We start from the raw sequence: 15,256 nt of genomic DNA, 5'->3' as shown, positions 1-15,256 counted from the left end.
GTTCTGGTGCTGTGTATATGTAGTGAGCTTGGTTCTGCCATTGTATATATGTACTGAGCTTTTCTTTGGTGCTGTTTGGAACTTTGTTCTGGTGCTGCATTTTTGTACTGAGCTTAGTTCTGGGGCTGTATTTATGTACTGAGGTTTGTTCTGGTGCTGTATATATGTAGTGAGCTTGGTTCTAGTGATGGATATATGTATTGAACTTTGTTCTGGTGCTGTATTTATGTACTGTGGTATGTTCTGGTGCTGTTTATATGTACTGAGCTTGGTTCTGGTATTGTATATGTGTACTGAGCTTGGTTCTGGGGCTGTATATATGTATGAGCTTTGTTCTGGTGCTGTATATGTCTGAGCTTGGTTCTGAAGCTGTATATATGTCAGCACTTGGTTCTGGAGCCGCATATGTCAGAGCTTGGTTCTGATGCTGTAATTATGTAGAATATATTTATAATAACAAAATTGCAGGGCAGATGGAATTGTTTTCAATTCATTGTATATTTAATGGGAACCTGTCTGGTAGTTTCAACCCATTGAACCGCCACCATGCGGTAATACATGACCTGACAATATTTCCAAATATATGTTTTTTTCAGATGCAGGAAAATCTATAAAATCAACTTTTAAAACGGTGCACACTATATGCTAAGTACTCATTAAATGGTAATGGGGCGGTGCCGCTATCCTAAAGAGTCACATAGTCCTGCCTCCAAAACCACCTTTCCATGTTTGATTGACATCCCCCTGGCTGATACAACTTACTCGGATGCGCCATTGCCTTGTACTGCTTGGGCACGCACCGTGCAGTGAGGTGTACTCTGCCCGGCTTCATCGATGCACCGCGCATGTCAGGGGAGTACAAGGCAAATGGCGCTTCCGCAAGAATCCGAGGAGGCTGGTAGTGATGTAGAACAGCCAGGGGGATATCAATCAAAATCTGGGGGGGGCGCCATGTAAATTTTCGCCTCAGACAGCAGAAAAGCTAGAATCAGCCCTGAGGCTGCAGCCACTTTAGACCTGCAGCCCATAAGGTGCTGGGAAGACTCCCTGCGCAGGCCGGCATGATGTCACTGCATCACGTTGGTCTGCGCATGTTTCCCGACCAGAGCCTGTGCAGCGCTCCGTCCGTCGCAAGAACGTGGCAAGGTAAGTACAATATATTTTTTTTGTGGGGGCGGGGCTGTGTGGCACAATTTACAATGGTGGGAGCAGGGTGGCACTATATTCAAGGGGGGAGCAGGGTGGCACTATATTCAAGGGGGGAGCAGGGAGGCACTATATACTAGGGTGCTGTGTGGGACTACATACAAGGGGGGGCTGTGTGGCACTATACACAAGGGGGAGATGAGTGGCACTATACACAAGGGGTAGCTCTGTGGCACTATATGGAAGGAAGGTGCTGTATGGCACTATTTACAAGGGGGAGGGTTGTAGCGCTATCTACTGGGGCTCTGTGTAGAACTATCTACTAAGGGGAAGGGCTGTGTGGCACTATCTACAAAGGGGGGGCTGTGGCACTATATACAAGGGAGGGGGGCTGTGTGGCACTATATACAGGGGGCATTATGGCGATATCTACAGGGGGGCTATATGGCACTATCTACAAGGGGAGGTGGGGGTGCTATCCACAAGTGGGTTGTGACACTGCCTACAGGGGGGCTGTATGGCACAATCTACAGGGGGCACTATGTATAAGGGGGGCTGCGTGTGGCACCTGGGGGGGGGGGCTCAGTCAAAAGTTTGCTATGGGGCCCAGTCTTTCCTAGCTACGCCCCTGCTTACTGTTAAATGTGCTCTCACTTGTGCTGACATAGTAAAAGTTGACTAAACCTCTTGTAGAATTACTTTACCTCTTTCTTTATTTCTTCTTCATCTTCCAGTGTGAGTGCAGCCAGCTGTCTTGATCTTTGTTCCATTAAATTTACATATTTAATTGGATTTGACAGAGCTTCAATTACATCTGAAAGAATGATACATAAAAAGCAACAGGGATCATTATCAATCTGAATATGACAAATATTGGAGCAAATATGGCGTCGGTGACATGCATCATATTTATCACCTTTCTACAATTTATTTTACAACAAATACAAACAGTCGAGGAGCCAAGCAGCTGCAATATTGTGATATGAGTACCACATCAGTGTGCCAGCCCTGTTAAAAGGATTTCCTCCAGTCCAGGCTATAATACCTTTATGGCGTGTTTTTCTATATACACACTCCTCAACTTTGAAATTACACCAAGAAGCTTATGCATATCGAGGAAGTAGCAGGTGTCGCTAAGATCTGAAAATTATCAAATTTCCGAGCACCTAGCTCCAATCTGTGGCATGTGGGAGGCATAAAAGCCAGATCGAAAGCAAAGCTTTTTAGCCACACGTAACCTCAAAATACACATCAAGTGGTGTGGGATGATTGTGTGATGCCTCCTGCTCATCTATGTGCCAGATATCGACACTTATCGCAAACTGAGAGGGACAGAAGTTTTGAACTGAGAGACCTTGGTTTATCACTCCGGCAGATCGCTAGGCCGAGATGTTAGAACTGTTCAACTTTGCGTGTAACGACAACTAACGGGAATGACAGCAAAAGGTGTGTGGAGGCAAACCTCTGCACGGATGGATCGTCTGATTGGAAGAATGGCACATAGTGATCCATTCTGTACTGATTGGACGTCACATCCCAAGCCTAGGGCAGCATTCAGCATCAACACAAACCATGAGAAGGTGTTTGTACGACATTGGGCTACGAGCCAGACGTCCAGCTACAGGTGTTCTATTGACCACACGCAACCGCTCTCAAAGGTTATCATGGTGCAAAGCAAAATACCAATGGAGCCTGGAATGGAGGTCTATCCTCTTTAGCGATGCGTTCTGCTTTTGCAATGATAACCGGAGATCGGTCTGGAGATCTTGTAGGCAACGCCATGAAGTGGCCTTCACAAGGGAATGTCACACCAGTGTTATTCCTGCAGTCGCTGACTGCCGGCATGTCCTACTCACAGGCAGCTCCGACGGCAGGACACTCAGAGTTTGCCGGCGTCTCCCTCCCTCTACCTTGCTGGCTGCAGCCGCTACTGCTTCCCCTAGGGTGCGTGCGCGCTTTCGTTCCCAAGTGTCAGCCAAGTCAAGTGTCTGCCAAGTCAAGTGTCTGCCAAGTCAAGTGTCTGCCAAGTCAAGTGACTGCCAAGTCAAGTGACTGCCAAGTCAAGTGTCTGCCAAGTCTTCTATCCAGGTACTCTTTTCCTAAAGACTTTCATTGACTCTTGTTTGGCTAGCTACTACCCTGCCACAGCGGAAAGGCCCAGTGGGTCCACAAACCCCAAAGTCTTTACAACCGGTGCTACTCCCGGGATTATGGTGTGCAGTGGCGCAATGTACAGTAGCCGGATCCCTCTGGTCTTCATTTCAGGTACACTAACAACTCGGCGTTACATTGATTTGGTCGTGGAACCAGTGGTATGGCCATTTGTCCAAAGTGTCCCAGAAGACGTTTTTCAACAGGACAACGCCGGGCCGCATGTTGCTCGTGCTACGGTGAGCAGCCTGCTTGGTCTAGACATGCTACCATGGCCTGCAGCGTCTCTGGACTTGTCTCCCTTCGAGCACATCTGGGACGTCATTGGTAGGCAATTGCAAAGGGACCTGCCAGCAGCCAATCTTGATGATTTGCGTGCCTAACCCATTCAGCGTGGCATAACATTCCTCAGACAACCATGAATAACCTCATTGATAGCATGCCAAGGTGTGTAAGGGCGTGTATTTCTGCCCGTGACGCTCATACTAGATACTGAATAAATCAAGCTCTTTTTAATATTTTGTTTCCATTTTTTTTATCATTTGCATTTCATTAACATGGCTATCAATCCTGTGATTTCCACATTTCCAAAACTTTTCCTTTTTGTTGTTGCAATTTCAATATTGCGGAGTTTATGTTGCAGATTCCGTGGCATCAAGATTAAAACAAACGTGACAAACAACTGTTGTAACATAACCCCTGATATGTTAGTGATATACGAGTTCTACTCAGGAACTGAGCTGCAGTCACCACCTAGTGGTTAAGAAGTTTAGTTGCGCTATAAAAGTAGTTTTTCTGGGACTTTAAAATTGATAGCCTATCCTTAGGGTATATGGTGGAAATAGAGGGGTTCCCTAGATCAGCACCTAATTTTAGACTTCAGCAATAACAGCTGATCACAGAGGGTCCCAGCAATGACACGCTATGGGTCTTGGCTTGCCACATGTACATGGGTTGGGCAACCAGCTGTGTACAGGGAAGGGGGGCAACAACAGCTCTGCAAACTATTTTAGCAGGCAATGTGGTTTTGTCATCTTCTATTTCATATCTTGAATTATAGTTTTTATTTAATTGGGTGGAATTACTGCAAAGTTTTATTTTATATCTTTTTTTCTACTCAACACAAAGACAATAGAGGAACCGTACCTGCAAATGTGTCTGGGACGTAATCCTTCACCTCTATGCACACGAAGATTGCTGGTAGAGTGAGCGGCACATTTTTCTCATTTCTCAGGCAGATATAGTGATAACCTGAGAAGGAAAATGATAAATGTTTCATTAAGTTTGAAGAAAGGGCAGAGAGATTTGTCTTTCAGTATGAAAAATTGCAGCTGGGTATCTTTGTGCTTTGGGATCTACATAATAGAAATCCTGAAGCATCAATCAAAAAAGTATCCATTGAACAATAGTTTGTAATTTCTTAAAGGACCCTAAAAGTTTCTCTTATTACCTTTGCTGTGCAGTTAAACAAAATCTATTGTTCCCTGTTTTCAGCCATTTCCGGCTTTGAAGATTCCGACTGTAGTGTTCTATAATTAAATGACTAGAACCCCCATGATCAATACTTTCCAATATTTCCAGTTCTGAGGACCTCCAGAAAAATGTACATAGATGTGTGTGAATGGTATTAGTAGCATAGTTTAATTTTAGTTTTAACGCTCCTTTAATAGGGGTTTTCCCATTTGCCATCTTACGTATTTATAGCATATCCACAGAATGTGGCACAAATGCATGATACATAGGTGCAGGTCCCACCTCTGAGACCCTCAACTATTGTGAGATTGAGGGTCTCATGACAACCTTTTGATGATTCTGTGCATTTGATGGCAGTTACGGAAAGAGCTGAGCAATCAGCGCCTGGTTGTACTCATTTAGACTTCAACAACCTCTTCATTAAAGGGTAACTACACTTTTAAAAAAAAGAATTGTCATGTCATAGTGACATATCAGAAGTTTTGATTGGTGGGGGTCCAATTACTGAGACCCCATTGATCGCTAAAATGAAGTGGCAGAAACACTCGGGTGAGCTCTGTGACAGCTTTCCTGGGAGCAGTGTACAGGCTCAGCTTTTCGAGCTACCCGAGCGCTTCTGCCGCTTCGCCTTAGCAAACGGTGGGGTTTACGTGCTCAGATCCCCACCAATCAAAACTTTTAACATGTCACTATGACATGTTAAGAGTTTTTTTTAGTTACCCTTTAAGTTGTATGGAGACAGCGGATGCACAAAATCTACAAGCGGAGGTCACTGGATGCCCCTTCTCCCCGGAGGAGAGACCTGCAACTTTCTTTGTGGATATGCCATACATGTGTGAGTTAGGAAAACCCTTTTAAGAAAAACAACTTGAACCGTATCAGAACCTGATCTTGTCACCTCTAGACTCCGCAGGAAAGCCTCTTGACAGCCCAGATCTCATTAGGTATTTATATTTTACGATATACATAGTTTAATTTGTTATTCTTGTTCCGTTATTTCGTTAAAACATTTTGATATATAATGTCATTACCTGGACGGATCGCAGAGACAGGTAATATCCGGTGACCAATGAATTTCCCTCCTTCTTCATATGCCGATATTCTCAGACATGCGAGGGAGGGGAGCACTACCTAACCGGAACATGACATATACAATGGTTAATAAGATGATTCATTTTACAAATTTATGGATTTAGTTACATTAGTCATTATGCAGTTTAAAGGGGTTACCAAGTTTGTGGGTCGCCTTCAGAATAGATGGTCTTGGGGCTCGGCTGCTTAGGCTGTTCCCTAATATAATATGTATTGCATCTGAAAACCAGTGGTACTCTAAGGACCAGTTCACACTAAGTTTTTTCGCGCTGATTTTGACGTGGAAATTGCATCGAAATTAGCACCAAAAAAAGTCTGAAACTGACTCCTATTGAGGCTTTTACCCACCTTTGGGAAAGGAAGCGTCATGTTCTTTCTTACCGCGGTTCTGCCTCTGACCTCCCATTGAAAACAATGGGAGGCAGAGAAAGCACTTTTAGCAGCGTTTTTTGCCTGCGGCCCTCAATGCGGCCACGGCTGAAAAACACCACGAAAACCGTGGCAAGAAAGTGCAGGCAGGTCAAAATCTGCCTCAATATTCCTGAAGAAATTTTGAGGCAGATTTTTTTATGCCTAAAAATTCCTCTGTGTGAACTAGGCCTTAGACCTCATGCACACAGAGGAAATGCTTCTAGAAGAGAGTACATCTTTAATATCTGATGGAACATGGTAAAATATTTTCATAGTAACAAGTCAGAAGTTTGGATTGGTGGGGGTCCGAACACTGAAACCCCCACCAATCTCTAGAACGAAGCAGCTGAAGCGCTCGTGTGAGCGCTCAGCCGCTTCATGTCTGTTCGGCTTTTTCTGGAAAGCCGATGTATCGGAGTACGGGCTCAAATACTTTTTATTGAGTCCGTACACTGATACATTTATTTCCAGAAATAGCCGAACAGACACAAAGCGGCTGAGCGCTCACACGAGTGCTTCAGCTGCTTCGTTCTAGCGATTGGTGGGGGTCTCAGTACTCGAATCCCCACCTATACATGGTCAGAAGTTTGTCTAACGTTTAGCTACACTTTAAATATGAAAATGTTGCATGACTTCACATTTTAGAAAAGAAAAGACTTCAACTAACTTATTAAAGAAAAACATTGAATCATTAACCTTTTTAAAAACAATGGGCTCCTCTTCCCACACCGGGTTCACGGCATTGCCTTGTGATGTCTTTGTTTTGAATGCTTTTCTCCTGGTGTCAACTGGTAACCCAAACATATCCACTTCCACATACGTGCCAACCTTCTTATCTGACAGGAACTGTCCTGAAATGATCTACAAGAACAAAGAACATTGAAACTCAGTTGTACCACAAAATAATATAGAATAAAATCAGTTTCCCAAAAACAGAATTCACTGAAATATCAGCACAAACCACATGAACAGGATCTTTACACCTTCATGTCACTTTATGTGGGCAGAACAGTGAAATACTTAAAGGGGTGAGAGCCACCGCTTGCTGCTGGCTCCCGGCTCTGACTCATAGAGGGGGGTTCTGAGCGGAAAACTCCCCTCCATAACATCCATAAGCCCTGATGGGGCATATCTGTACTTCCTATAGCCCAATACACAAAAAATGAACTGCAAGTTCGATTTTACGTGACAACATAAAGAGCTTGATGTCAATAAGTTTCAGGACCTGTTTGTAACTGTACAATTTATAGTTGTATAGAAGCAAAATAGTAACAGTGACCACTTTTAGTCTGCTCATAAAATAGATAGATAGACAGCAGTAGTCACGGTTTCAATTTCAGTGACGACTATTTCAGTGATTTCTGCTGCTCTGCCAGTGACGCTATCAGCACTAAGGTAGTCACAGAAAAACGAAGATAGATAGATAGATAGATAGATAGATAGATAGATAGATAGATAGATAGATAGATAGATAGACATATACAGAGTCAGGCAGCACTGTCAGCGTGTGGGTGCAAGCTCTGAGGAACAGACCAAGTTCCAGGTACATACAAATCAAAGGCTTTCTTGAGAAAAGCTCCAGTGGACGGAGCTGAAACGTCGCACGGGCAATAAAGTACCCATTTTTTGCACTTGATCCTTGGAGTTGCAGCTCATTTTTCGATAGATAGATAGATAGATAGATAGATAGATAGATAGATAGATAGATAGATAGATGAGATTATTTACCTTCACAGACAATGTGTTTGCAACTATTCCATCTACTGTGGTCTCAGTAAATGGATCAAAGTGTTTATCTGGCCTTCTCATAAACTCTGGTTTCAGTCGATATCCACATTTACCATTATATTCATACATGCCCATATTAAGTTGCATAGAAAAATCTGTAAATGAAAATAAATCATCAGCATTTTAACAACAGTGTCTCTATAACAAATATGTGACTAACAGAAATATATACAGAAATGTTGTACTTTTAGCTTCGCCTTCAATAACCTACAGTGTAGGATTCTATGGAGATGTGGGTAAATACCCATCTTACACAATTAATGGCATATGCACAAGATAGGTCATAAATGTCTGATAGATAAGGGTCCTGCCACTGGGACCCGCACCTATCAGCCCTGACTCCATCCTGCCTGGTGAGGGGGCCGCTGGATATAATGGTGAGGTGGCCGTAATTACAGAAAAAGGTGAGCTCGCTGTGCTTGTCTGTTTCCGTAAATCCCGGAGAAGTGAAAAAGAGTTACGAAAACAGCGTTGCACAGCGAGCTACTCTGGCCCCGTAGCACCTGAGTTGCAGAAACATGATAGCTCGCTGCGCTACGCTGTTTCTGGGAACTTCCATTCACTTCTATGAGAGTTACAGAAACAGCGTAGCTCAGTAACCTCAGCTGTTTCTGTACTCCTGGCCACCTCACAACTCAGTGGCCACAGCCCAGCGACAGAAGATAGGACAGGGATCAAGGGGCTTGGTGCTAGAGATACGTGCGAGCCCCAGAGGTGGGACCCTCATCTTTTAGAAATTTATGGCATATCTTTGGGACATGCCACAAATGTCAAACATGGGAATACCCCTTTAATGGTTGCGACGAGAACTGTTGCAATCAATGACGAAAACTTTACCAATAACCATATGGGTCTCATTGGAGCTTTAAAGGGGAAATCTTTTCAAAATGATCATCTGATATTTAATAGATACATGTGAAAAGATCACATTGCGGAAGTCTTTGATTTTGGACCACCACGATTTCCAGAATGAAAGGGATCTAGAAAGAGTGGCTCCCTCTATAGTGGACGCTCATTCATTTGATGACATTGCAGGAAGGTGGCCAACACGTTTCCATTGCAATGATATCAACTGATTGTTCAGCAGATGACTGGTGGATTTACTCATAGAAAAGGGGATAACCTGATTTGCCAACCCCTTTAATGTAAAGAAGTGAAGACACCAACCACTGCCCCTCCCCCATTCTGTCTTCTGATTTCTTCCCATATATGTGGATTCAAGCACCTGTGTAAGCATTAAGATGATGATAGGGCTACGTGCACATTTTTACCTTTTCTTCCCTGGCCCCAATTAAATGAAGGGTCTGGCAGGACGTTTTAACTTCCATTAATAAAGCTTGGAGATCCCTATTGTGAACACATTACATTGGCAATATCATTCCCATCATTCTCTGAGGTCCAGAGCTACACACATTTATGGGCGACTTAAACCATTACATGGTACATACGTTCCTCTTACCTATTGTCTGGAAGTTAAGGGCTACCATTTGACAACCTGCGTTCCAAAAGACCTGAGGCATGTAGTTAGATGAATCTACTCGGGTTCCTTTTGGATAAATTCTACTAAGCTGCATTTTGTTATATCTGTAAATCTCTAGTTAAGAATCTTAAACATCAACACAGAAAAAAAGATCTTCATCAATGATATCCGCATGCGTTACAATAGAGTTGAATGTGAGAACATATTACAATACAGTTGTTTATGTGCTTGTTCTTTTCTCCATTGTGATCATTCTCTTATCGCTCTCTAAGTATTTCACTATATTGTAATGTTTATTCCAACTCTTGTTCAAATCAAGGAATGCCTGAAATTTATTTAGTCCCCTATTTCAGCAAATATGCACCTGGACGAGGAGGCACATACGTACCGCTTACATAATGTAGTTGTACAGCAATGGACACAGATGTAGCAGCGTTTAAGAAACTCCAGCAGACACATAAATTAATTCCCACTACTCCATAACCTGGTCCTCATTATAACAGTGTTCTATTTTTGCTTGATGCCACCTGTATGAAAATAATCCAGTTTCTGTCACTATCTTGAATGTAAAAATCACTGTTAGCAGGCAGCACATCTGGTATCTACATGTCTAATGATGCCTTGACCAGATCACAGCTGTCATAAGCTATAGTCGTCTTCATCATCACAAATTGTGAGCAGGATGCTGCAAAGACACAGATGCAGGTATGAGGCCCAGGAGAAGCTGCAGACTGTGCACTGTGCAGCAGCATGCATGTCACAGGCAGTGGGTAAACGCTAACCCTCTGCAGGGAGGAGCACAGATGATTGGTTGGCAATAGATTTACATCATCTAAAAGAAATAAAAAGCAACCTGGAGAAGATTCAGTAACAACAGCAGAATACACAGGGCTAAGCAGATTTGTGGTTGTTACCCTGTACATTATTGGATTGTTGCAATACAATGGCCCAGTCACATTCTATCGGATATTGTATTATTTAGAAACTTACAAGTAACAGCAGTGGCATTAGACATCATGAGTATAGATGTCAATTCAATGAGATCTGTCCTCATATTATGCTGCTTTATGTAAGGGCAGCAAAGCATGGGGACAGGTCCGCTCTACTATTAGCCTAAGTGGTAGAAAAATATATTGTGCCATTTGGCTAATAGAAGCTAGCAAAGAATACAGCAAACTCATCCGCTGTATTCATGAGGGGAGCACTCCCCCACCCCGTCACTTGTGATTGATGGCTGCCTCGTGTACATGCAGATACATGAAAGCTGTCATTCATTGGTGAGAGTCTGGGTGTGTTCTTTTGTTAGGCTCTATTAGACATATTGCACAATGGCGGGAAATGTATGTAAACAGCCTAGCACAGCGATCTACGCGGTTTACGGAATTCGGAAGCTATGGAAACAGCGTCATTTGCTATACTACCTTGTATCCATAACTCCCATAGACTTCTATGGGAGTCACAAATGCAGTGCAGCTCAGCAATGTCGACTGCTTCTGTACTTTCAGCCACCTCGTCAGACAGTGGCCGGAGCCCAGCGACAGCGGGAGAAGGTAGGACGGGGTTCAGGGATCCCAGTTCTAGAGATAGGTGCGGTTCCCTGAGGTGGGACCTGCTTCGATCAGACATATATGGCATATTCTGTGGATATTTGATATACCATAAAAGTCCGAGATGGGGATATCCCTTTAATAATTTCTTCATCCATTGTGAAAACCCCCTGAGGTCAGATCATGCTGTAAATTTAGTTGTGCCTTGGAAAACCACAGCTAAAACACTGCGATACCAAGAAGTGTGGTGTCAAAAGAAAAACTGCTAGCTCTACCACATTGACAATCTTATGCCTCATGCACACGACCGTGTGCGCCGTCCGAGTCCCGTGAGTGATCCGAGGAAAGATAGGACATGTTCTATCTTTCCTCGGATCTGAGACTCGGACCATTTTTCACTGACCCGATTCACCCGCTAAAGTGAATGGGTCCGTGAAGACTATCGGATGCCGTTAAAAACGGCCCGAGTGGCACAACGGTCGTGTGCAAGAGGCATTAGCTGCACTAGGGGTGTACATTTTTTATATATTTTATATATTTATACTTTTTTTTCAGACAATAAAACCTGCATTGCCAATCTGGCATCTCACACCCTTACCAGTAAAGCTGCTATATAAAAGTACAGTACATGCTATGTTACAATATAAAACTGATAAACCAGTTATGAAAAAGATACTCTACAAACTCTACTGGAGATTTTGTTAGCTGCTCAAGACCCTTTGTTTCCACAAAGGAGGACATTTCATAGCTCTTGTTTCTTTCTGCAAAGGAAACATAACATATTATATTATATTACTTGACATTATATTATTATATCACCTTAGATATCATTAATATAATTATTAATCCAAGAATTTAAATGGCATTATTTCCTGGTGGTAGGTAGGCACAAATTCGCCCCGACTGAGTGGTTTTCTCATTTGAACAACTACTTTCAAAATTCTATATTGGTCATATGGACGCCGTAGTTCAGAATTTACTTGGGATATTTGGTTAATTGCAAAGAGAAGCTTTCGCTCTGCTGGACCTGGCGTAACCCTGTATTACACCGTTGCCGATTCTTTTGTATGGGTGGCGTATAATATACAATGTCCCCTGCAGCATGGCCCCTGCATGATCTGTATTAGACAACAAAACAATGTCATACAATGACATGTTCTGATTGGCGGTTTATTACATTTTGGTAGGAGAACCTCTTTAAATTTATATAAAATTCAGATCTATAATACCAAGATCTGATAATAAACAACCGCCTTCAAATATTAACCAAGACATGTCTAGATTCACAATAGTATTCATACAATCTGTCGTCATAGTATTATCACATTGTCATCTAAGAGTACAATTCATATCATGCTGTCATGAGAATATATTTCCCCAAGAGCAGACATCTCAGCAGATTAATCTTACACAATACACTCACATTGACTACTATATTAGTATTACTCAGCGCATTGCTTGTGTTACCGGCTGACAGGTTCTAGGCTTAGTTCCTTCACTACTTACAGTCATAGTAACCTAGACGAGGAGCAGATGTGGTGTGGATGGATCTTACTGTAAATGTTAATATTAATGTAAATGTTGAAAAGTTTACAGTAATAAAAGGCAATGAATAAAAATAGGGGGCACAGGCGCCAATCTAACAGAATGGCGTAGGTATTTGGTTCAGCTAGGCCCATTTTATATATACCACGTCATAGACTGGTCACAAAAGTGGCTGTGATTCTCTTTTGCTAGACAAATAGGGGAAAGGCACGTGTATTTTATATATATGTTGGGGAAAGGCCCCATGGAGTAGGGCTGAAACGTCGCATGTGGTGATTAAAGTGATCCTATTTTTCACTAAATTGGGGTGCTGTCTTGTATTTTGGAGTTTGTCATATACATATATATATACACTAGTGCTTCTCAATGAATTAGAATATCATCAAAAAGTTAATTTCTCTCAGTAATTTAATTAAAAAAGTGAAACTCATATATTCTATAGATTCATTACACACAGTGTGATCTAGTTCCAGCATTTTTTTCTTTTAATGTTGATGATTATGACTAACAGTTAATGAAAACCCAAAATTTAGTATCTCAGATAATTAGAATATTATATAAGCCCAATTTCAAAAATGATTTTTAATACCGAGGTGTTGGCCTACTGAAATGTACTGTATATGCACTCAATACTTGGTCGAGGCTCCTTTTGCATGAATTACTGCATCAATGTGGCGTGGCATGGAGGCGATCAGCCTGTGGCACTGCTGAGGTGTTATGGAAGCCCAGGTTGCTTTGATAGCGGCCTTCAGCTCGTCTGCATTGTTGGGTCTGGTGTCTCTCATCTTCCTCTTGACAATACCCTATAGATTCTCTATGGGGTTTAGGTCAGGCAAGTTTGCTGGCCAATCAAGCGCAGTGATACTGTTGTTATTAAACCAGGTATTGGTACTTTTGGCAGTGTGGGCAGGTGCCAAGTCCTGCTGGAAAATGAAATCAGCATCTCCATAAAGCTTGTCAGCAGAGGGAAGCGTGAAGTGCTCTAAAATTTCCTGGTAGACGGCTGCACTGACTCTGGGCTTGATATAACACAGTGGACCAACACCAGCAGATGACATGGCTCCCCAAACCACCACTGACTGTGGAAACTTCACACTGGACCGCAAGCAACTTGGATTGATGTCTCTCCACTCTTCCTCCAGACTCTGGGACCGAGATTTCCCAATAAAATGCAAAATTTACTTTCATCCGAAAACAGGACATTGGACACTGAGCAACAGTGTTGGTCCACTGTGTTATATCAAGTCCAGAGACAACGCAGCCGTCTACCAGGAAATTTTAGAGCACTTCATGCTTCCCTCTGCTTAACTTTTCCATCAATGTACCTATGTGTGGGCTTGTTTTTTTGTTTGACGAGTCTTAATTTGTAATAAAACCATTTTCAGGTACATACATAAAGATGACTAATTCACCTTCATGAATTTTTTGGTACCGGAATGTCCACCATTGTTTTTTGAGTTTTTTTTTTTACAGCGTTTCCCGTGCAATTTAAATAAAGCATTACATTTATTATACGGGTCATTACGATTGCATCAATACCATATATATGTATTTCTTTAACACTTTTATGTCATAATACCACTTTTTATTGAATTTTTTTCTTATCGTTACTGTAAACACTTTTTTTTCTTTAAATAAACTTTATTTGATGCATTTATTTAAGTCCCACTAGGGGGCTTTAAAACACGATCTTTTGACCGCTATTATAATGCTTTGGTATGCTCAGTATACCAAAGCATTATTGGCCGTCAGTAATAAACTGACAGGCAATCTAGTAGGCCGTGCCTGGCGGGCCTTTGTTAGGCCCCCAGCTGCTATTGCAACCCATCCCTCTGTCAAATACCTTAGATGCCACGGTCACTATAGACTGCGGAATCTAAGGGGTTATAATACCAGGAACAGAGTTATCTCCGATCCCAGAAGTTGCAGCAGCGTTGTGTCAGTGCACGCGCGAGGTCAATATGACAAAAATGTACGTCACAGCGCAGGAATTAGCACCCGACCTTGACGTATATTTTTGGCACGGGTCGTTAAGGGGTAAATACAGGGATGGAGCTTTGCTCTATTATTAATCATACACCCATATTATATTTGATCTTCTCATATTGTTTGTGTGTGTGGCCTCAGACTTAGTATGATACGGTATATAATATAAATGTCATGTTAAAGGGATTCTGTACTGATGTAAACATACTATGGGGGGTATTTGTTAAACGATTTATGGAAGTTTCCTGGCATTAAAAATTAGCACATTTTGGTGCGCGTCATATTTGAGCTAAAATTTGCAACTTTTCACTCCTCTAGCCAGTCTTAATCTGGAATATAATAAATTAACCCAAATAGTTGCATGCCTCTTAATAAATTGTCTGCATCTTGGTCTATTCTAAAGCCAGAGATTGTCATATACGCCTGCTATGAGCAGGCGTAGATTTGCACCGCTTTTAGTGTAAAAGCCAAAAGATGATGATAGACGACTATATACGCACAATACTGGCACTTGGGTGGCTCTCACACTAACTGTACTAGTTGATATATCCTCCCTGTACACACTTCTCACTGTCATGAATATTAGTGGGGGAGGGTAATGTGGGAATCAGACTGTTCAGCTTGTACTTTGTATACC

The 15,256-nt window shown here is 42.3% G+C and overlaps 1 protein-coding gene across 1 annotated transcript in view; it reads right to left on the bottom strand.

Moving 5' to 3' along the window:
- Positions 1–15,256, bottom strand: part of PLCB1 (phospholipase C beta 1) — a 612,909-nt gene that overhangs the window by 121,641 nt on the left and 476,012 nt on the right. The window contains exons 17-23 of the mRNA XM_075863061.1: positions 11,765–11,849; positions 9,521–9,645; positions 8,002–8,156; positions 6,970–7,134; positions 5,802–5,901; positions 4,444–4,548; positions 1,851–1,960 (exon numbers count right to left, since the gene is read on the bottom strand). Of these exons, the coding sequence (XP_075719176.1) occupies positions 1,851–1,960; positions 4,444–4,548; positions 5,802–5,901; positions 6,970–7,134; positions 8,002–8,156; positions 9,521–9,645; positions 11,765–11,849 (845 nt within the window). The remainder of the gene's footprint in view (positions 1–1,850; positions 1,961–4,443; positions 4,549–5,801; positions 5,902–6,969; positions 7,135–8,001; positions 8,157–9,520; positions 9,646–11,764; positions 11,850–15,256) is intronic.

Source organism: Rhinoderma darwinii, chromosome 4, assembly GCF_050947455.1.
Source record: "Rhinoderma darwinii isolate aRhiDar2 chromosome 4, aRhiDar2.hap1, whole genome shotgun sequence".
NCBI classification, from domain to species: domain Eukaryota; kingdom Metazoa; phylum Chordata; class Amphibia; order Anura; family Rhinodermatidae; genus Rhinoderma; species Rhinoderma darwinii.
This window is presented reverse-complemented; position numbering and strand designations above follow the sequence as displayed.